This window comes from Zeus faber (assembly GCF_960531495.2).
Source record: "Zeus faber genome assembly, chromosome: 2".
NCBI lineage: Eukaryota > Metazoa > Chordata > Actinopteri > Zeiformes > Zeidae > Zeus > Zeus faber.
The window spans coordinates 41,649,452-41,673,562 of NC_137189.1; the positions used below are offsets into that span (position 1 = coordinate 41,649,452).

At 43.9% G+C, this 24,111-nt stretch overlaps 2 protein-coding genes across 3 annotated transcripts in view; one reads left to right on the forward strand and one right to left on the reverse strand.

Moving 5' to 3' along the window:
* The first annotated feature begins 8,831 nt into the window (after positions 1 to 8,831).
* Positions 8,832 to 17,128, forward strand: orc4 (origin recognition complex, subunit 4). Its single transcript, XM_080021047.1, has 13 exons — positions 8,832 to 9,155; positions 9,972 to 10,048; positions 10,156 to 10,246; positions 11,092 to 11,167; positions 11,887 to 11,972; positions 12,088 to 12,136; positions 12,423 to 12,574; positions 13,618 to 13,791; positions 14,746 to 14,832; positions 15,291 to 15,399; positions 16,149 to 16,244; positions 16,373 to 16,440; positions 16,608 to 17,128. Exons 1-13 carry the CDS (start codon positions 9,099 to 9,101, stop codon positions 16,788 to 16,790), a joined length of 1,305 nt encoding a protein of 434 aa, XP_079877173.1. The 5' UTR covers positions 8,832 to 9,098; the 3' UTR covers positions 16,791 to 17,128.
* A 4,943-nt stretch (positions 17,129 to 22,071) lies between these two features.
* Positions 22,072 to 24,111, reverse strand: part of acvr2ab (activin A receptor type 2Ab) — a 55,114-nt gene continuing 53,074 nt past the window's right edge. For both annotated transcript variants that reach the window (XM_080024642.1, XM_080024643.1), the window contains one exon: positions 22,072 to 22,512. In XM_080024642.1, coding sequence (XP_079880768.1) covers positions 22,318 to 22,512 — 195 coding nt within the window. In that variant the 3' untranslated portion in view covers positions 22,072 to 22,317. The remainder of the gene's footprint in view (positions 22,513 to 24,111) is intronic.

Sequence of the window (24,111 nt, forward strand, 5' to 3'; positions counted from 1 at the left end):
GCTAAGAGCTAATCATGGCAAGTGCTCTATTGTTGGCTGCAAAGACCAGCGCAAATCTTTTAAAAGAAATGGGAATTAATGCCAACTGTCACAAAACTGCAGACGAGGGAAACTTAAGTATTTAAAAAAATAATCCTGTGTGTGTTTCTTTGTGTGTGTGTCCACGTTAGGTTGACTGTACTGTAGGCTGTGGCGCGTGATCCGCTCCGCATTTCTCCAAACAAAACTGTAGATGTATTTATTTCATTTTCCTATGTTTCCTTAAATGAATGAAACAAAAAGGCCCCAAGACCCGCCGTATCCCGCAGCGCTCCAAGCTCCACGCTGCTCCAGACACCGAGGTGAAAGTCGGAAAACTTTTGAATTAGGCCTTGTAGATCTAATATGAGTGAAGATTCAGCAACTGGATTTCTTGCCTCAAATTTGTTCAGAAACAGATTTTAGTGGACTGATAAGGTGAAATCAGTGAAATGGCGGTGTGTATTTTCAGCAAAACAAATTTAAAACATGTTTTGGGGACCTCAAAGACAATATATTAACTTGGTAAAAAAAAAAAAAAAAAGCTTAATAGGTCCTCTTTAAGTGAAATGTTAAATAAAGCAGGTGCACTTGTTACTTCTTGTTTGCTTCTTAATTACGAGTGCTGTGCAATGTTCTATCAATGTTCTATGCAATTATATAAAAATACTGTTTAGAATTGTGTGTTAAGATTTTCTCCTATTCTTTGAGATTAATTTTGTTAAAAAAGAGGATGATAAATGCTGCTAAGTTTTGATGGAACTTTTTTTTTTTTACAATGCAGATTTATATTTTTTAGACAAGTGTTAATTTTGGTCTCAATTTCCCCAATTTCATTCCACCAATAAATGTGTTCTTAAATTTCATCATGGCATACAACTGTCTTCTGTATTAAAAAAAAAAAGCATTTCACAGAAATTGTGATTTTTATATATATTGTGATATATATTGTAATCTAATGGGATGCAATATTTTATCGTGATAACATTTTTGGCCATAACGCCGAGCACTACCTTGAACTGCATGAACTTGGGTCCTTACACAATGGGTTCAGACTCGTGGTGGTGTCACTGCATTTACTGTGAATCTGCCAGCATCTCTTTGCATCACTGTCACATGGAAGAATTGCTTCGGAGCAAGATTGGGTTATAAGAATATTGTCGTGAAAATATTCTAAAACGAATATATGAATCAAAATTCAACACTGCATTTAAATTCACATTGATTCTAGAGTGTGAAAACATTCTGTCGCATTCAATACAAAATTCCAACACAGTAGTGGTGTGCCAGCCAGAAAAAGGGAATTCAGAAGGTTGTTACAGTTAGAGTCAATGTCTCATGTAATTGTCTATGTGTTATATCTCCATTATATTTATCAGCCAAGCAAAGACATTATACCTCTCATGCAGTAATTCCTAGTCGAGATAAAGCAAATTGCTAGTGAAAATTTAGGAATCTGAAGTAAAGGTGCCTGTATACAAAATAAACAATATACTTAGGTGTACGCATTAACCTACAAATCAAACAAAAGCTCAAGTAAAAGCAAAATCGGCATCCTGCCTTCTTCATCCTCCCTAAAAACGTAAAGCGTAATTTCTCGGCCTATAGCAATCCACATGAAATTTGCATTGAGGCTATATGCGGGCTGTTCTTTGGAGGTGACGGTGAAAAGAGACGGAGTGTCATGTAAAAGGCTCCTCTCTGCCTCTGAGGCTGCTGACTCATATCTACCCAGAGAGAGCCGGCGAGACAAACAGGGTCAAAATGAATCCAACAAAACCACGGAAGAAAAACAAACAAACAAACAAACAAATAAATAAATAAAACGGGTGGTAACTTGAACACCAACGCAGGCAGCTGTTATAAAAATGTTATGTGCGTTCATCTGGAAAATGTATTTGTAACGTTATGTATATTGGTTATCAGTGTGCATATGTGCGGTCAATCAATGTGGAGTGTGCTTGTTTAAAATGTTTTGATGCCTAGCGTGATAAGTTGTTGTTTAAGATTTGTTAATTTAAAGTCAAAAGGCTGTCGACAAGGAACCTTTCAGGGTCATATTAGAGGATATTTAAGACTCAAAAGTGTCTTACTTTCAGTTTTTTCATGTTGTTTAAATCAACGCTGATTGACAAATACTGAGGGGAATCAGTTTTTCCCCTCAATTTTATACATTACCAGCCACTAATACAGGAGGGGGGGGCTGTTGGACTGATCTATTGTATTACAAAACATTTGGTGTGGAACAGACAGCAAAATAATTCTGATTACATGACAGAGGAAAAAGTTCTGCATAATTTGCTGTCACTCAAAAAAACATCACTCCAGCTAGAAGAATATATTAGCAAATCACCCTCCGTGATCAACTCCAAAAAACAATATCTATTCATCTCAGGACCAAGGGTAACCAGCCCAATTTGAAAATGGTAAGCTCTCAAAATGCCTGTTCAGAGCAATTGGCTCGTGGAATCGTAGAAATCCACTCTGATCTACTCCAATATTTCTCAAAGGGAGAAAGTTGAGCATATTGGATACCACCAACAGAAGAAACTACTCGCGATATGGACTGTACCGAGTGTTGCAACGTGACGGTTAGTCTTACCTAAATAAATAACGGTTGCACGGATAGCATTTAATTCCGACCGAGTACTGAGTACACTCAGAGGACTGAAAATTTTAATTCAAATAATATTTAGAACACTCTTTTCAGTAATGATTAGAGGTGTCACGATTCGATTTCACTTTCGATTTTAAGGTCACGATTCGATTCCATTTAAACATATGGTTGTTTTTTTCCCCAGCACTGACAGCTATGCCCTTGTTAGACTATCAAGGTTTGATTTGTAAAGGAAAACCCTTGTGTGTCAAGAAGTAACTTCGACTCCAGTCACATTAAATCATTATAAATAACATTTGAATATAAACAAAATATTTCACACAATTTAATCGAAAAAATAAATGCTGAGCCGGATGATCCCGCTCACTGAAAAGAGACAAACTTTTTAGCACACTGCAAGTGCGTCTCTTCTCCTCCGTGGCCGTCTTGGCTCAGTACGTTCTTCTCTAATCTGACTTTTCCCCCCTTATTTTACTCATATCACAGCATCACGTTCCGTTTAACATTATTATCTTATCTTTGATATCACAATCCACGTCATATACATCACATTAACTACTCTTATGGAGCGGAGTACCAGCACTTCTCACAAGCTGCCGGTCTCTGTTCTGCCCGTTCGAGTGGACAAATCAAATGGACATATTGTAAAATATCATTTTATTGAATCAGTGCACACATTTTCCTAAAATGATTAGAATGCACAGGCTGTGAACTCCAGCGCCTGCAGCTCGAGCTTCTGTTCACCCCCCACCCCCCAAAAAAGCTCTGCTCCAGCTCTGCTCCAGTACGTATTTTATTTTCGTTACATGAGAGATTACATTTATTTTGATCCATGTTTTGGACAATATTACCCACAAAAATACTGGGAGAATCGCGAACCAGCTTGTGATTTCGAAGTTCAAAATCCAAAGCTCATTTTGATCGTTTTTCGATTTTGAATCGGAATCGTGACGCCCCTAGCAATGATTGATTCCCTGCTCTGTTTAAACAAAACCAAACTAGTGTGAAATGTTAAACGGGAACTGAATGAAGGATTCAAACAAGAGTACATAAGAGCAGTTTCTGAACAAATGCTGGTGTCGGTATAATTGCATCGCTTAATTAAATCAAATGAACGGCTCCAAAACATTAAAAATATTCAGCCATTGTGTGCAACTAAAACCCTCTTCTCCAATTTCAGGTAGACTGGCATCCTTAAGATTAAGACACCAGAATCATCACAAAGTAAATTGTTACCTATCATATTTATAAGTCCCTCCAGCCATAAACTGGATTTACACCGAATGCCAGAAACGACAACGACTCGACACCGCGACCGGAAGCCGCTGTTGTTGAGTATAGCAAGAATTATTAGAATTGGGCTTGAAACTAAGTAAAATAGTCACATGTGTAAGATAGTGTTATTAACGTTCATGTTGGGTGTCACCGTAAGCTCTAGGACAGCCGCCACAGGGTGGGGTGGGGTTGAGTTTGACAGTCGTATCGGTTTTCGGATTCCGTGCACAGTCGGCTTTAGAACGACTCAAAAACACAAAGGCAAACAGGTAGGGAGGGATACTTGATGCACCGAGCAAAAAAATGCATGTTATCGCCAAGAAGGTAAGAGTGCGGCCTGCCAACCAAACCCAGCGTCTCAACATTTTGGATGGGAAGTCGCATCCATTGCATGATTTATTTGGCAGTCAATCAATGCTTACGACGTTAAACCCGCTAACACTTGCAATGGGTCAATTTAAAATTGTTCTCGGGTCTCTTTGGAAAACAGATTTGGATCTGAAGGAGACAATCTGGTTGAACAACGCGATTAATAGCGTTATCAATATGAATTTACGCCCCTGTTTCTTGATCTAATCAGGGAGAGCACAAACAATGGTGTAGGGTAAATCTGAAAGACCGCTCAAATTTGGGGGTGAGGATGAGCCACATCAACAGAATGATTCTATTTGACAGCCAATCAGTGCTGTTAAATGATGTTGTTTTAATTCCCCATCACTTCCAACGGGTCCATTGAGCCAGATTTCCCCGTTTCCAAACTTAAGTTGACAGCGGTGGCCTTAGTCACATAATCCCTATGGAAACTGACAGGAACCTTTTCACAAAGTCGGGCCCAATATGTTGCACTTTACATATTACAAGAAAAACAAACAAGTCTATAAGCCTGGCAATAATGTTGGTGTCCGACACAGTGAGCCCATCAGCCAGGACGGCGTTGGCTCTATTGCACTTCAGAACGACGGCGCGATTTGACATGAACGAAATATAACACGGTTGGGGCGAGTTGAGCACGCAGTTCAGAGTGGTCGGTGCCGTCCATCTGGACCGAGCTACGCTACGCTAGGCAAGCACGTTAGCATTGCAGCTCGTTGTGACCAGAGCGAATTAGCGATTAGCTTCGTTATGTTGACGCATTTTTTCAACATTTATATTCGCTGTTGCACGTGGGTGCGAGGGGGGGGCGGGGAGGGCGAAGCAGATACGGTCCGGCTTCCGACCTCAAAATGTCGAGCTAAACGGCCACTCGGCCCGGGGCCGAGGTGCCAGGCCAGGGCCGGGTTAGCACGGCTATCGTAGCTTAGCTTAGCTTAATTTAGCCTAGCCTAAGCTAAGCTAACAGCAGTGCAGAGCGCTGGGCTGCAGAGTGCAGGGACAGACGCTTTTCAACCACTAACGTCCCCCCCCCCCCTCTCCTCCCCCGCGTCACAAGCATCGTTGTGCTATCCCGGCTTCAGCCGGGAATACACGTAACTATCAACTACATGAGCACAACACGAGGAACGATGCGCTCCAGTGAAAAAAAATAAGAAATGGGAATAAGCAACCTACCCATTAGCTCACAGCCTCCGCTGGCTCTCTGTTGAAGATGATGGAGCGGCGCACTGCGCATGCGCGGCGCAGGGCTCACAGATGGGAGAGGTGGTGGGTGTGGGAGATGGATGGATGAATGGATGGATGGGTGGGTGGATGGGTGGATGGTTGGATGAATGGATGGGTGGATGAATGGATGGATGGGTGGATAGATAGATAGATGGATAGATAGATGGATGGATAGCTAGATGGATAGATAGATGGATAGATGGATAAATAGATAGATAGATGGATAGATGGATAGATGGATAGATAGATGGATAGATAGATAGATAGATGGATAGATAGATAGATAGATAGATAGATGGATAGATAGATAGATCAATGGATCGATGGATAGATGGATATATGGATATATGGATAGATAGATAGATGGATAGATAGATAGATGTATAGATGGATTACATTTCACTGCATATATGTATGAAAGTATGTATATGTAGGTGACGAATAACCCTATTGAAACATGAATCTAGATAGATAGATAGATAGAGAGAGAGAGAGAGATAGATAGATAGATAGATAGATAGATAGATAGATAGATAGATAGATAGATAGATAGATAGATAGATAGATAGATAGATAGATGGATAGATAGATGGATGGATAGATAGATGGATGGATAGCTAGATGGATGGATAGATAGATAGATGGATGGATAGATGGATATATGGATAGATAGATAGATAGATGGATAGATGGATAGATGGATAGATAGATAGATGGATAGATCGATAGATCGATGGATAGATGGATAGATGGATATATGGATAGATAGATAGATGGATAGATAGATAGATGTATAGATGGATTACATTTCACTGCAAAAATGTATGAAAGTATGTATATGTAGGTGACGAATAACCCTCTTGAAACATGAATCTAGATAGATAGATAGATAGAGAGAGAGAGAGAGAGAGAGAGAGAGAGAGAGAGAGAGAGAGAGAGAGAGAGAGAGAGATAGATAGATAGATAGATAGATAGATAGATAATATGTAAACAAAAATATGAGATAGAAAAGAATGCATTGGCGATGTACAAAACATAGAAAGTTGGAAAATGTCCATAAACAATAAACCTAAAAATAAGCAATAAGTTCAAGTTCAAGAGATTATTTGTCACGTACATACACATACGGTCGTACATATATGCAAGCTCTATAAACTCGAAAAATACTCAAATGTGCGCAATCGACACGCATATCTATCTATCTATCTGTCTATCTGTCTGTCTGTCTGTCTGTCTGTCTGTCTGTCTGTCTATCTATCTATCTATCTATCTATCTATCTATCTATCTATCTATCTATCTATCTATCTATCTATCTATCGTTCTATCTATTTTAAATCTGATGTGAAAATACCCAAAAAAAAGAAAGAAAAAGCTGTGTAAAAACGTATGAAACATATTTGCTATTATGTAACTGCTCAACTTGCTCAACTATTTTAAATATTTTCATTAAAAAACAGCATAAAGCATTACTCTCTCTAAAAAAAAGCCCAAATTCAAAATCCAAAATTGCATATGATGTATATTCATGACACCGGAGGGCAGAAGTTCATTCGTTCCGGCAGGGTTACAGTGTAATTCTAGGGTCGGGCGGTGTTTGAGGCTCTGGGTGGGTTTCCTACACCTCCATGATTATGGCTGAAATGAGAATCACGATTATTTTAATCAATATTGTGAGCATGATTATTTATCACGATTATTAATCAATTTTGGGAAACACAATTATTTTATGGCACTTTGTAAATCAACAGAAAACGGCCTCCACAATAATGTATTTTATAAACCTATAAATAGATAAACTACGGTAAGTGGTTTAACCGACTTCAATTGTACAAGATACATAATGAAATAAATCGTGTAGTGGGCTTCACCAAAAAACACAAAGAATGAAAATATTTCGAAACACATACACAATAAATACACGTTCCTTGTATTATGTAATTGTTTATGGTTATTGTTACCAGTAATTAAAATTAAGGAAGTTTGTAAACATTGATATCTCTGGAATGTCTACAAATTCTGACAGTGGTGTTATTGGGTTTTTATTTTGCAGACCTTACCTTATATTTAAGATGTCTAATACGCTGCAGTTTGTTTAATTCAGTTGTCTTCTGCTAATACTATAACTTAATTTTTTTCAAACATAATACAGGTTTATAGTGATAAAATAATACCTGTCACTTTGTAATTTTGTATGGTTGAGAGTTTGTATCTTATATTCCTTTCGTTAAAGCCCAATTGCAACTATATCTGTGCGTGGCAATCTGTGTACTTCGTCAACTTGTGCCCAAGGAATTAGGATTTATATATCCGTGTATGGCGCCACCTTGGTACGGTTGCGATCGTTGATCACAAACGTCTTCCACAAAACTGAACCGATCTGGATGACACTCGATAGGACGCCACGTTGAAACCGCCCCAAAAACAAATCTTATTCATTTTGTCTATGGGTTTGTCGGATCCATGACATCCATAAAGCTCTGATGTCAGCTGCCTCTGTACGTGCCACCGACCAATCATGTGACCTGTGCGCACCGCCATTCGCCCGTGCGCGCGCATTGCATCCGTGATTAAAAAAAAAAAATACAGTTTCTTAATAAATCGTTCAACGGTAATGGACCCATCGGGATTAAACTTGGACGACAGCATGTCGGAACTGCCCCAAGTACACATTTGATTCATCTTGTCTGTGGATGTGGTGGATCCACACACCAATGACGTCAGTTTTTCCGTTATAATAGGTCGTGCCCCTTTAGGGCCGGGCCCCTAATAATAATGAGCAACAGCAAATTTGATTTGTTGTTGATGTTTGTGCTGTGTCGAGGTTCCTTGTAGTGGTGAATCTAACATCACCCACAATTAGATTCTACGCGTGCGCTCTATTATATTGAGTGTTGATGGTATTTGTATTAATATGACATTTCTTTGTTTTCACCCCCTATAAAGCTAGTCTCTTCTCATGGGGTGGGTGTGTATATATATTTTTAATATAACAAACATATGCAAACAACAGCTATTAGAACCCGGACAGGAAGAGAAACATTGCATTGTGAGAACGAAATCCTAAGATTACAATCGCAATTGAATCAGGAGGAAAAAAAATAACAAATGTATAAAAAAAAAAGTAATTAATATTAAAAAAAAACTACATTAGAGGAAAGCACGACATTGTATGTTTTTTCTAAGATAGATCAATAATAAATATAAAACAAAATAAAAATCCATCGCTTCATGATAGTAGAGCGGTCCGTGCTGCACCGGAAGTAGTAGCGGCCACACCCGGAAGTGGCTTGCCCGCGGCGGCCGATTTGGCGCGAACGTCGAGACCGGGAGCCGCCGACCGAGCGAGCTCCGGAGCCGCCGGCTGAGGGGCGGCCACCGCCAACGTCACCGAGCAGTCGGGAGTCTTTCCCCCCGCCGTGAGCGCACCCCGACGAACCCCGACGCGGACCGGGAACCCGCTCGCCGTCGCGAGTAAAGCGGCGGTCCCCGGCCGTAGGCTCGTCGGCGTCCGAGCGCCGGCGCAGGGCTCCGCCTTCCGTCGAACCAAGCGACGCTCGTCCCCTCGTCGCCGCGCGGGTCGCTGGAGTCATGGGGAAACGCAAGGTCGGGGAAGCCCACACGCCGACGGGAGAATGCGTCTCTGAGGTACAGCGTGTCAAGTCCCCGTCCGCCGCCCCGCCCGAAGTTCCGTCTCGAACGTGGCGCTGGAACGTGTTGAACCGCGGGTTCCAAATCGACGCAAAACAAACATTGAAAGCTCGTTTGTGTAGTTGACGATGAAGCGGCGTGGAGGTATTTGTGATTTATCCCCCCCCCCCCCCCCTAATTTCACGCCGTCGTGTCACGGAGTTATTCTAATAATGATGAACAGGGGTGTGATGATACATGTCTGGCTGTTGCAGAAACTGCCTTTAGCCATTTAACATTGAATTTTAACATAAACAATTGACGGTCAATTACCCTAAACCCGACTGATGGGAACGCACCCATTTCACTTTCTGTCTACTGTGACATTTATGACACCGCCTCGAAATTCCTCTGAAATCTGACAAAACGAATGTTCTCTGCTAAAGTCATTCAGCTGGTTATGAAATAATCGTGGCAGCTCCAATAAACAACACGGGTAGAAAGAGGGAGATATTTTGTTGGGCAACTGCTTGTCAATATCACCAAATGGATAGATAGACGGATGGATCGATAAAGCAATGAAGAAAATATGTGGAAATATATCATTAACATTTCGCTGTACAAAATACAATATGAACGGTGAACGAGAAGGATGAGGAAAAATGTGCAATAAGCCCAATGACAAAACTTTGAATACAAGCGTAAAAAAAACCCCAAAAAGTGCGAGTCACTCTCATTGAACGTTCTTTAACGTGTAACAGCATGCGCTTAAAGAACGGATCCCTCGTCGTCGTTCGTCGTTTGTTTCAGTTAATCTGTCTATTCCATGTCCAGGTCCAGAGGCTGCTGAGAGAGCGACTCTGCCGCGAGCAGCTGCCTCAGAGTCCGGAGGGAATAGAATCCCAACACAAGTATGTTTGAATGTTTTGGTCGTATGAACCCCAGTCATGTTTTTACCGTTTGGGTTTGTTTGTTCTTTGACCATTTCTATGGGTTATGTCGCCCCGGGTGATGTCAGGCACCTGCTGGAGCTGCTGAGGAGGACAGCCATCCACGGAGAGAGTAACTCCGTGCTGATCATCGGTCCGAGGGGAGCGGGCAAGACCATGGTACGATGGGGTTTTTTTTTTTTTTTTAAAGATGTATATTTTTGGGCATTTTCATGCCTTTATTGGACAGTGACAGTGCAGGGAGAAATAGAAGGCAAGGGACAGAGAGAGAGAGGCGATGACATGCAGCCTCGTGCCGGAATCAAACCGCGGCGGCTGCGGTAAGGACTCAGACCTGAACATGTTGCGCTCTACCCGACGAGCCACCGGGGAGCCCCATTCCATGGTATGACGTTGTTCTTATTACCGGGCTGACTGTAATGCGTGGTTCTACCAGGCGCTTGAGGTGCTTGAATTTTGGCCTCGGAAATGTCAGTTCTGGATTACCTTCGCAAGCCCTGCCGGCCTGCGCGCATTTTGTGTACCAACGCAATTCTTAGTCAGAATACGCAAGTACGAAGTGACAGCTGAAACTACACAAAAAAAAAAGTAATATATATGTGGTATTGTAATTTAATGATGGAATTGGTCGGTTTCCACCAGCCGATCAGTGTCGGATATATTTTTAAATTCTGTGTCGGTCAAATTTACACGCCTGATACTGTGCTCATGTACTGCACTCGTAAAAATGCTCTGATACTCAAACCCGATACCAACGTGAACGAGAGGCGGAAGAGTCGGCCATTTATCTTATTTTAAATTTTTTTTGTATTGATTGCAATTTATTTGCAAAGTACCATATAAATGTAATGTAAATGTATATTTGCACTTGCAGTATAAGAGACTTTCAGTATAAGAGAAAAAATGTTTTGTTTTAAGTCCTTGAAACTGAAAGAATAGTGCTTATGAAAAAGTACTTGAAAGTCCCAAGAATTTAACTTTGTCTGATCTTCCGCACCATGCAGCTGCTGCAGCGCGTGTTGGGCGAGCTGCTGGAGCGGAGCGACGTTAAAACAACCCTTCTGCAGGTCCACCTCAACGGTACCCATCACATCATGTGTTCATTGTGTCCTCTGTATCCGTCAGAACCCGTATTCCATCCCAGAAACAAACTATTGATTCAAGATATTGCTAAAAAATAGTTTCTCCAAATTCCCTCTATAGCACAAAAGGGGGGGTGTCATCTCAAAAGTGAGAATTCAAATTGCCGGCTGCCCTGGAGTTGTATGTGTCACGGATGTCAGCCGTGGAAGTTCTAACCAGCGCTGAAAGCAACTGTAACGTGCTTTCATGTCCTACTGGTCCTGGTATTCAAACCGTGCCCCCTGGTGGGCAATAGGGGCTTGAGGAGGAAAAAAATAAAAAATAAGTAGACCTTCAATATATATTTTACACACGTATTTGACACGCCTAATTACATTTTATGAAATACGTCTATTTAAAGTTTCGAATTCTAATAGGGTCATTTAGTTTAGGTGTTGTTGTTTTCATTATTAGTTTTATTATTATTCTCTGTCAGCCTGTGTCAACAGGTTGAATATGTCAACATTATTTCTGATGGGATTCCTTCCGTTTTTCCTGTTTATTTTGTCTTCGTTCCGTTCAGGCTCGTCGTATGCGCTTCATTTTCCACTCTTGACATTTCCGTCGCCTAATTTTTCATTTTCTCGACTATTTCGCTTAGTTTGTCACTTTGGGCCCATTTATCTTTTACTTCTCATCCCACAGAGTCGCATTGTGAATCTCTGCCCTCTCCGCAGGTCTCTTGCAGACTGACGACAGAATAGCTCTGAGGGAAATCACCCGGCAGCTCCATCTGGAAAACGTGGTCGGCGACAAAGTGTTTGTGAGCGTTTGTAGTTCATTGTTTGGGTTCCCGGGAATGTTCCCCCCTCTCTCATCAAGAGCTCGCCAACCATAAAAACACCCCCTGAATCTCCTTTCTCCCGCATGATTTTCAGGGGAGCTTTGCGGAGAATCTGGCCTTCCTTCTTGAGGCTCTGAAGAAAGGTACGTCGCCGGGTTTCATTAGAAAACCAATTTCTAGATCTTGACATCCCCTCCACTTACCATGGAGATTGATAGATGGATGGATTTTGGTTGCACAACTATTGGTGTTATTACAATACTGTCTGTCTCAGTCATTATGGATCGATTTATGTTGCGCTACTATTTGTGTAATTACGGTTCTGTCACTATCACTCATTATAGATGGATAGATTTATGTTCTGCGACTATTAACAATGTTATTAATATTTAAATAAAACATTTTGTCTGTGTGTGTGTGCGTGTCCAGGCGACCGCAGCAGCAGCCGTCCCGTCCTCTTCACCCTGGACGAGTTTGACCTCTTCGCGCACCATAAGAACCAGACTCTGCTCTACAACCTGCTGGACGTGTCCCAGTCTGCCCAGGCCCCGGTCGCCGTGGTGGGCCTCACCTGCAGACTGGTAGAGTGGACTCACTAGATCTGTATCCTACCGGGTTGTTACCAGGTCCTTGAGGTGCCGGAAGTGCGTCAATTTTGTCCTCAGCAATCTTAAGTCCTGGAATACCTTGAAAATAGCCCCTTTCCTTTTTTTTGCTGAAGCGCTTGAAAAGTCTTTGGGGGGGAAACAAAAACAAAACACGACCGTTGAAAACCTGTGATATTCCGCCTGGTTTTGTTATTCAAATCGTTATCTAATAAAATATTTCTAGAATTGCTTTTAAGACATTTTATACCACCAAAATACATTTTATCCAGCATGGTTGGAAATAGACAACCGTAATAGTCGAGGACAATGAGATTAATAATAGATATACTGTATATACTAATTCAAATAATATAGTGCTTACAAAAGTACTTGAAAGTCCTTGAATTAAAATTTGCAATGCCAGAATCAACCCTGTGTATATAGTATGAGTGATTTCTTTAGTGATTCAGACAGAACTAGAAGCAAACAGGAAGAGAGCGGCGACGTGTGGAAGCAGATCTAAACAGATCAACGTCAACAAATTAGATATTTTCAAGAACATCTTGCGTATTTCTGTCAGCATGTTGACCAAAACGAGTAGAGGAGAGTAAAGTAGACACCCTTGTTCCAGGGTTATCGGTTCCTTTTGGAGTAAATCTGTTATTTCCCAGGACCGGGATTTGATGTCAGTCTGCCATCAAATCATCATATCAACAAAACAGAATCAAAAGTAGTAAAAAAAAAATATATATATATATATATATGTGTGTGTGTGTGTGTGTGTGTGTGTGTGTGTGTGTATGTGTGTATATATATATATATATATATATATATATATATATATATATATATACACACACACACATTTCTTTTATGTCTACTTTCAACTCTTTTTATTTTTATTTTTTTTTATTTTTATTTTTTTTTAATTTTTTAATATATTTAATATATTCACATCTTGATATCCACCTTGTGAGTGTAGCCTGTATCTGCTTTCGAGATCAGAAGTTCAATTACATTTCTTTGTTTTGTTCCAGGACGTTCTGGAGCTGCTGGAGAAGCGGGTCAAGTCGCGCTTCTCGCACCGTCAGATCCACCTGCTGAGCAGCGTGACGTTCCGGCAGCACCTGGAGAGGGTCCGGGACCAGCTCCGCCTCCCCGACACCTTCCCTGACGCCCGCTTCACCCAGGAGTGGAACGCCGGAGTCGAGGTGAAGAGTGAGAGTGAGAGTGTGTGTGTGTGTGTGTGTGTGTGATTTATTGCAAAAGAACAGAAGAGTTATTGTTTTGGTATGAATTCACACCATCAAGGCTCAAATGAATGTATAACCTAATGCAAGTCCTCCTTGACCTACACCACACGGCCAAAAGTACGTAGACTCCCGAACACCACCACCCATATGTGCCAGTCGAACCTTTGGTTTCAAAACCTTGGACATTAATACGGAGTTGGTCCTCCTTTGCGGCTGTACCAGCCTCCACGCTCCTGGGAAGTCTTTCCAGCAGAGTTGAGAACGGGGTTGTGGGGATCGGCTCCCGTTCAGACACAGGAGCATCGTTGAGCGTCAGGCACCGATGTTGGGCGACGGGGCCTGTCTCGCTGCGTCGCCGTTCCGGTTCATCCCCGGGGTGTTGAACGGGGTTTGGGGGTCTGGGCTCTGTGCGGGCTGGTCCTCATCTTCCACGCCAGAGTCAGTATAAAAAAATAAAATAAAAAAAATCCTCTATGGACATGGATTTGTCACGCCGAAACAGAAAAGGGGCGCTCCCCAAACGGTTGCAACCAAGTCGAGTGATCGCCCCACGAGAAGGCGTTTCCACTGCTCTGATTGCGGGGGCCGGGGCAGGTCGAGCAGGGCAGAAATTTGACAAAACGATTCGCTGGAAAGGCGGCGTCGTACGACAGCGCCACGTTGAAAGTCGCTCTTCAGTACGACCCATTCTACCGCAAATGTTTGTCTCAGGAGACTGCGTCGCTGCACCCTGGATTTTTATGCACCGGTTAGTCATGGCTTTGATTAATTAGAAGGGTGCACGCTTTTGGCTGTGTAGCGTCTCTAACCGATGCTTGGAAATCGAACATATGTCTTTTTGGTTACGCTGCCCTGTCTGTACTGCAGGGCTCACACCCGCAAACCGCTTCTTAAAGTTGATTTCCCTTTTAGGCGCTGTGCGACGACAAATCGGTGGAGGAGGTCTTGCAACGACAGTTCAACTCCACCAAGGACTTCCGCTCCCTGAACAGGCTGCTGGTAGGAACGGACAGAACCGGGTTTCCAGTCAGACAAAAAAAATGTCTTGGACGCTGGCACGAGAAGGGCCACAACATTAAAACCCACCTCTAATAACCCCTCATATGGTGTGGCTCCCCCTCGTGCCGCCAAAACAGCTCTGACCCGTGGAGGCATGGACTCCACCAGACCTCTGAAGGTGTCCTGTGGTATCTGGCTATCTCGATATCTATGGATATAGAGATAGATAGATATAAAGTTCACTTTTTCACTTAACTTCGTGGTGTTTATATTTTATATAAACTGATTTATATTATGTAATATCCCCTACAGAATTGTGGGGTCACAAGTGCTAGTCTACTCTACAGTATTTTAAATGACCTTAGAGTCTGATGGGCCGGCAAAGATTAACGTGCCAAAAAGATATAGATACAGAATGCACAACCCTGCACTGCGGATCACATGTCCTTCATTTCCAGATGCTGAGTCTGAGTCGCGTGACCGTGGCGCACCCCTCCATCCGACCCGCCGACCTGCTCGACGCCAGCCGCCTCTTCTCCGCAGACTCCAAAGCAAACATCCTCCACGGTACTGTCACATCGTGGATCTGTTTGTGAAGTTGGTGGAGAAGGTGTTTGGCTGTGGAGGTCTCTCATTTCGTTTGGATCGAGCTTTATTGGCATGACGGTTTGATGCAAATAAAAAAAAAAATTAAAAAAAAAGTAGCCCAAGCATAATATTATGTGGCATGAATTTCATTTAAATCTATCGATCTATCCTGAAGTGAATTGATTAGATTCAAGTAATTGTCATTGCCCAGAGTACAAGTACTGAATTGTAACTGTGCTTTTTGGGCTGACTGTTTCTTGTTTCCAATGTTTGAAATAATAGTGTCTCTTTCTGAGTTTCCGTTTAAAAATAATTGGTGCCGGCCCACGTGTCCTGAAAGATTTCAACTTCCCGGACAAATGGGGGAGAGAGAGAGATTCCGGTCAAATATTATTTGTGTTTATGTTTGAAAACAATTGATAGGCTTTATAAAGAATTATATCATCAAGGCTTGTAGATGTATATATTTTTTTTATTATTGATTATTCAAAATAAAATAGGTCCCGTCAGTTACGCCATTCTAAAAAATAAATTAATATTACGACTTGAAATCAAATAATTTGCGTTTGTGAATAATAAGTAACAAGTGCAGCTGCCTTAATAAACATTTCACTAAAGTAAAATTTTGATCAAATAAAAAAACCCTAACTATGAGAAGTAGATGTCGGACTTGAACAGATTTTCCCGGTAATTACCGGATAACGGAAACTCTGCTCTCTCCTTTCCAGGTCTCTCCATTCTCGAACTCTGCCTGGTGATCGCCATGAAACACCTGAACGACATTTACGTCGGAGAGCCCTTCAACCTCCAGATGGTTTACAACGGTGTGACACATTATCCGAAAATAAATAAAATACTGTTCTCAAAGACGATAATTGTTTTTGGAGGAAAATAATCTGTTAATATCAGAGGATTGCATTCACATCTGGTCTTTTTCCCCCCCTCTCTGCAGAATTTAAGAAGTTTCTCCAGAGGAAGTCCCATTCCATCTACAACTTTGAGCAGCCTGTGGTCATGAAGGTCAGGAAGTGGGATTGGGAGTGTTTTTATTTTTTTTTTTTTAAGGACAAGTTTGCGATTTTTCGACGCATGCCTAATGTTGGTTCCCATCATTTCTAACCATAGCTTAATTGAGGAACGTACCACTCTTCGGCAGGTTCTCACTGCCCTTCCACTGTGTTCCCCAGGCCTTTGAGCACCTGCAGCAGCTGGAGCTGATCCGCCCGGCCGACGGCTCCACGGACCGAACCCAGCGGGAGTACCGGCTGATGAGGCTCATGCTGGACCACAGCCAGATCATGGAGGCACTGCAGAGGTACCCGCAGTGCCCCACGGACGTCAAGCAGTGGGCCATGTCGGCGTTCGGCTAGAGCCTTCCGGGGGGGGGGAGGTCTCTGGGTTGTGTCATGCGTACAAAAATGTCTAATCTTGAAGGGAAAGTGAGCGTGAGTTGCCTTTCCTTTGACTCGTCGAAGGCAGGTTGGATATCTTGGACGGCGAGAAATGGGTCACATGAGGTCGATCGTTTCCATCGTTTCATTTCCTACTTTAGGGTTAATCCTAGTATTTATGTATCAAAAAAAAAAAAGTTATTGCGTGACTTTTGAAAGACATAACGCTGTGAATATTGTGTATTTTTTTTTTCAATAAACCAAACTTGCATTTCTGGAAAACAAAACCGCTTATGAAGACCCCTGTTCCTACCGGCTTAACCCTGCAGAATGCCGCCATCGAGTGGAGGGTCCCGTCACCGCAGCTTGTTTTTACCAGCGGCTCATTGACGGGTTTTTTTTACTACTGACTTCTTCCTGCAGAATAAGGACAGAAGTTCAGAGGTCATCCGGACACTCGACATTGAATGGCACCGATGGTCAAAATGAGCTGTAAAGTACTTCTCATGGGAATGTACGACAAACTCAAGCTGAGGTTGAAACGTTATGCATTAAATCCTGACGTCTTCAGGTACCTGGGATGATGTCGCTGAAAATAAAGATTTGTTAAAAAGAAGGAATTCACAATCTAAAAACACATTTATTTATTTATTTACATCACGTTCATCACTGCAGCTGATTTAAAAAAATGATAAAATCACAAAAGATGAAATAAAACATGGCCGACTGATCCCCCCCCGACGACAAGTGCCCCTGAGTTGCGTCACTGACTCGGGACGAGTTTCACTTCGACGGGTGGCGACGTGGTATGAATTTGGGTGAATCGTTCCAGTTTAAACGATGAATTCGGTGCCTTGCTTAAGGGCACTGCGGCCGCGCTCCGATTCCACCTTTGGACAGAGTGCTTTTTTTTTCCTCGACACCCCTTTCAGGGTGAACCCTCTCGCCAGATCCCGGATCAGCACCGCAACTCGAGCCGGCTTTGGAGTGGGGTCGACGCATCAGGATTTATCGATTATCAAGCGTTTCCTCTGGGATTCCGGGGCGCAATGGAGGGGGAGTTGTCGTGATTTTGGGGTATTATTCGCAGATTTGTTGACGCATTGTGTGAAGAGGGAAAGACCTTTGTGCCAGTCTCCGCTTCCTTTTAAAGACTAAGTGCTTGGAATCTCTTCATTTTAAGAGCCGAGTCTCAGGGCGGGTCGCGCCCACGAGGATTCAATGAGCCCGACTTTGGGGTCGACGAGTCAATCTAGGGTTCCGTAGGAAAAATTTAAAAAGTTTTAAGTAAAAAAAAAAAACGAAAAAGTTCCCTGATATTGACTGTAGATAGTTGGGTGCGACGGGGTTAATCACTAAACCAGGTTTAGACTTAATCCAGGTTGGTTGCAACCCGCCCTTAAATCACAGGAGCTGCTCCCGGGAGACAAAGCCTAAGGTGCTTGTTCGATTTTCTAGTTTATTAAACTCATCTCTTGCTGAAGGTCATCAGCGGAAGCCGAATACCACGTACCGTGACGGGGATTCAAACCGGTCCCGTCACAGGGCGCGCGCGTGTGTGTGTCGTTTTGTTTCAGTAGCATCACTAACTTTGTTTAATACCGCCGCGGGCAGAACGTCAAGGAGAAACTCAACACTCGTTCCCTAACTCACTGCAGAGGGTAAGTATCATCATGGATAAGGGTGTTTTTAAGATCCAATGTCTGCGCGGATCCCAGAAAGGGGAGAAATGTACTGGCAAATGTATTACACGCACGGTAACATATGGCGCTGGTCCGCGGGGGGGGGGGGGGGGGGGGGGCGAAGCGGTAGAAGCCAGTAAGGGCTCGGGAACGGGGGGAATCTCCACTGGGATCAACCCAGCCAGGGCTCCGCGTCCACGGCTACGATCGCGGCTGAAAGAACCTCCCGGCGACACGACGACGACGACCACCACGTCATCGGCCCTTCCGGGCGAGACCGCGCGCTTTTAGTCGTCGCACGCCGATTTGTCACGTTCCCGAGTTGTCGGAGCGCTGTTTGTGTGGCTGCTGGACCTCGGTGTAGGTGGGGCGTTCGGGGAGTTGCCCTTTACCCGCTTCCGAACCAACAAGAAAGAACCGGCCCAACCCACGGCCCTTTCACCGCTTACACAGGGCCGGACACGCACACACACACTCTAATACAATACAATACAATACAATACTGGAATCCAGAAGGTTTTTAAAGAACATTCATCCTCGGTCACGTTGTCTGTCGATTGAATAGAAAAAAGCATGTTCAGGCTATATATTTATATAGAGATTTGTTTCTTTTTTTTTTTTTTTCCTTTTTGCTATAATGAAAAGTGTTTCCTGATTTGAAAACCTCCCGCCCATGCTGCCCGACATTGTTCTCGTCCCTCAGTCCCCGCGACCTCACCCCTTGCTATTGAAATGCAAAAAATAAATACACTATATATATATATATATATATATATATATATATATATATATATATATCAATATGGGTCACATATCAATATGGGCAAGGTCACTGGTTGAAAAAAAAAAAAAAAAAAGAAAATGCTTCAATTTCTTTTTACATTTTTTTCCTGTACGTGTGTTTTGAAAGTCAGTCCAGCGGCAGATCTCGGTGCAGTCTGCGGGAGGTTTTTTTTTTTTGTTTTTTTTTTTTTGCGCGACTGATTGCATACAGCCCCGCGAGAACCAGGAAAAGCATAGTGTGACCCTGAATGTTGTTTGGTCGCGGTCTGGGACGGTTCCTCCGGACGCCGACATCGGACGTGCCAAATGTCCGGGGGGGGGGGCGCTCTTGGCCGCCCCCCCCCAGCGCCGCTTTCCAAGTCACGCTCGGCTGAAAACGTTCATCCGACCGCCTGGAACCGCGAGGCGGCAGCGCGGCCCCCGGCAAAACCCAGTCGCGAGCAGACGACGCCCCCCGCCCCCCCCCTGGGCATCGGCGGGAGTCGTCGGTTGTTTGTCAGTCCCGGGACGCCTGTTCCCCTCCACGATTCCGGGGTTGTATTTTTGATTGTTCAGACTGGCGCGTCCGCAAATAAAGCTGTGATGTTTGTCTGGCGAAACCGTCACAAGGCCTCGGGGAGCGACTCGGTGGGAAAAAAAACCCCAAAACGAAACGAGGCGAGACAAGACAAACAATTGCGGTCCGGGCAATGAAGTAGAGATCTGTTGTTATTTGTCGGAGTTTCCTGACGTCTAATGGCACCAGCATGAAAGAGAGAGAGAGAGATCTCAAGAAAGGGAGAGCGAGCGAGAGCGAGAGAGAGAGAGCGAGAGAGGTAGCTTGCCTCCACGAGGCCAACCGGGCTGAGCTGCCCTGCGCTGCGGCAGAGTTCGGCACCAAAACCGTTCTGGCTGTGCCGATCCAGACCAAAACTCAAGATGTGATTTCACGGCCAAATTTTTATTTCGTGGGGGTTTTTTTTTTTTTTCGTTTTGTTTTTTTTTTCGTTTTTTGGAGAAAGAAAATGATCTTCCCCCGTCCCCGTCCTGACAGATGTGCACCTCGCGTTGCAACAACTGGATACGCTTACAGTACTGAGCCGCCGCCCCCCTGCTCCTGCTTTAACCAACTGCGAGAGGCACCGCACAGCCCGACCCGGCGCCGAAGACGAGGAGGCAGCACGAGCCCGTACGAGAGGAGGTAATCAAGTCTGAGAGGTTGGAGGAGGAGGAGGGAACAAAAAAAGAAAAATCAAGGGGAGAAGAGAGAGACTTCCAGCGACACCTCATCTCAGTACACAGTATTTTGGGAATTGAACTGCTTTTCTCAGTCCTCCTACCGCGTCGCTGTTCAGTGTCTGTATTTAAAACCTGTTTGTTTGTTTTCCAACACTATATCGTTTAAAAAAAAAAAAAAACTAACAAAAAAAAAACAAAAACCAGTATACCAAAAACAACAGATGGGTTGAAATCAATACTAATACCACAATCAACACCAATACTTTCCATGGCAAAAGGAACAGGAAAACTTCCGGTCGTGTTGAGATGTAAAAACTTTGGATGATTGGTTTTCTTCGCTGCACACAAGGGAGGGGGGGGGGGGGTGGATACAACCCAGGCCGACGAGAGGTTTGGCGGCTGGCGAGGAAGCCTGGGGCGCCGAGGTTGAATGCAGCACGGACGCTGCTTGCAAGACGCTCCAAGACACCCACATCGAGGAGTGACACCCAGAAAGACATCTGACCGATGGGCGCCGTGTTTTCCCCACGCACCTCAGCAGCTAAGCACGCAGAGTCCTCCCTTCACCCACAGCCGGCCGCGTCGCGCGGCAGAGTCCTTGACGTGGCCACCTGCGGCGGCCGCCTCGACCCGCTCCGTATTTAAGGTGCGCGTCTGCTGAGACTTCCGGGGGGGCGGGGGGCGAGAGAGAGAGAGAAAGAGCGAGAGAGCCCGAGGATAGAAAAAATCGCTACTGGTAAAAGTGAGCGGCGGCAGTAATGCGGACTTGGTAATCGAGGTAAAAGGAACCGCGGGTACACACGTACGCCAGAGTCCAGACGTTGTAGGGGGGGGATCCGGGGCCCCCGGGCGGGCCCCCGAGCGGGCCCCCGAGCGAGCCTTCAGAGCCGGAGGGGTTTTTTTTGTTTTTGTTTTTTCCCCCCTCCTTCTGAGGAGGAGAGTAGAAAGACAAGGTGTGGCCTGGTGGTTTGGTGACCGAGTTGAGATGCGTCCGTCGGAACTGAGGTATACCTGGTTGAAGGAGGTTTATGGTTTAATATCTTCGCAATGCGTGACGATAACAACCCCGCCCGCGCCCCGCCCGCGCCCCGCACCACCCCCCTGCTATCACCCCGTTGAAATAAGCTTGATGTTTTTTTCCAAGTCCATGATACACTATGTACAGCAGCATTACACGAGAAACATTCAGAAGCCGTTGCTTATTGGCAGATTCAGAGTCGGCCTTCCCAGGCCCGCGTGCCAGAACACAGGCCGATCCTCCTCCTCGCCCCGAAAAAAACAAACAAACAAACAAACAAAACAAAAAAAAAAACCAGAAAGGAGGTTTTCCGCCCTCGTCGGTGTCTCGCACGTCTCTCGTTTGTTTGGGAAAATCGGTGAGGTTTCCTCGCGGGTCTCCCCTTTGTCCTTAGAAGGCTGAAAACGATGAGGTTGCTCCGTCGGTTTGCGCGTGTGTGTATCAAAACAAGACCTGGTTGTTCTTATCGATGAGTGCCCCCACCCCACCCCGCCCCGCTCCACCCTAACCCCCGAGGGCCGCTGTCATCGCAGCGTTCCGTCGCGGCAGAGTCCTGAACTCCCAACAAAAGCGTTTGACTCCGCAGGCACTCGAAATCTGGGGGGTGTGGGGTGGAGGTGGATAGACGCTCGTTTGGGGGGTGTTTCCTGAACGAGAGCAGCGACCGGCACTTTGCACGAACGGCGTCGACGAGAACGAAAAAAAAACCAACAAAAAATAACTAAACAAAAAAAACCCCATCTCCGCCGACCAACCAGGGTCGGCCCCATTTCGTCCCTGCCGAGCGGCTCCGGGGGCCGAGCGATCATAGGCTGGACTCCTTGGGCGGGAGGTCCACGTTGGTCACCGTGGTGACGACGGCCACGGTCTCCTCGGGGGCGATGAGCGGGACGCTGCGCTGCATCTGGCCGATCCGCTCGTCCACGCAGCCGGCCGAGAGGCGGGCCTCGGCCTCGTGGTCCCAGCAGTCCTCAATGGTCTCACACAGCTGGGCCAGACCCTGGAAGCAGCCACGTACCAGTTCAAATACAGCGCTAAGTACACAGGACCCTTAAGATACCAGTTTAATTACAGTGCTAAGTACACAGGACCCTGAGATACCGGTTCAAATACAGTGCTAAGTACACAGGACCCTTAAGATACCAGTTTAATTACAGTGCTAAGTACACAGGACCCTTAAGATACCAGTTAAATTACAGTGCTAAGTACACAGGACCCTGAGATACCGGTTCAAATACAGTGCTAAGTACACAGGACCCTGAGATACCAGTTCAAATACAGTGCTAAGTACACAGGACCCTGAGATACCAGTTCAAATACAGTGCGAAGTACACAGGACCCTGAGATACCAGTTCAAATACAGTGCTAAGTACACAGGACCCTGAGATACCAGTTCAAATACAGTGCGAAGTACACAGGACCCTGAGATACCAGTTCAAATGCAGTATTAAGTACACAGGACCCTGAGATACCAGTTCAAATACAGTGCTAAGTACACAGGACCCTAAGATACCAGTTCAAATAGAGTGCTACTCTAGGTACACAGGACCCTAAGATACCGGTTCAAATACAGTGCTAAGTACACAGAACCATAATATACTGGTTCAAATACACTACTCAGTACACAGGGCCCTAAAGATACCAGTTCAAATACAGCACTAAGTACACAGGACCCTTACGATACCAGTTCAAATACAGCACTAAGTACACAGGACCCTTAAGATACCAGTTCAAATACAGTGCTAAGTACACAGGACCCTGAGATACCAGTTCAAATACAGTGCTAACACCACATACACAAGTAACAACAACTGTACGAATAAACATTTACATATTATTCATATTCACAGAATAATGTATTTGTTTATTTATTCACAGAATAAATAAACAAGTTGATCTATGACAAGTACTGTTCACTGAATGGTCTATTTGCATGTATGCTTAATGTATAAATTACAAATTGTAAAAATGAATATTAATAATTCACACATATACTAGATTATTTGTGTTTTATATGTTCTTTTCTTTTACACATGTCTTCATATCTAGTTTATTTCAATGATAATTGATTAGGACACAAAAACCACACAAATGTCATGGACCCATATCTGACTATTTCGGTTTCCTATTTTTTGGGGCTATTTGTATACTGTATATTTGTCATTTTATAAGATTTTTATTTTTTAATTCTCCAATTTTTCAGACTGTGAAGTCCTCCCTCCCCAATGCTGCTTGTCCACAGTGAAATGCACCAAACCTCACTGGAACAACTTCCTGGTAATATGTAAATGTACCTGGTTCTGAAGGTTAAAAACTCAGGTTGGGAGGGTGTGAATTATTGATAAAAAGGGTCTATCTATCTATCTGTATATCTATCTGTATATCTATCTATCTACGTATCTATCTATCTATCTGTATATCTATCTATCTGTATATCTATCTATCTACGTATCTATCTATCTGTATATCTATCTATCTGTCTATCTGTATATATATCTATCTGTATATCTATCTATCTATCTATCTGTATATCTATCTATCTATCTATCTATCTGTATATCTATCTATCTATCTGTATATCTATCTATCTATCTATCTG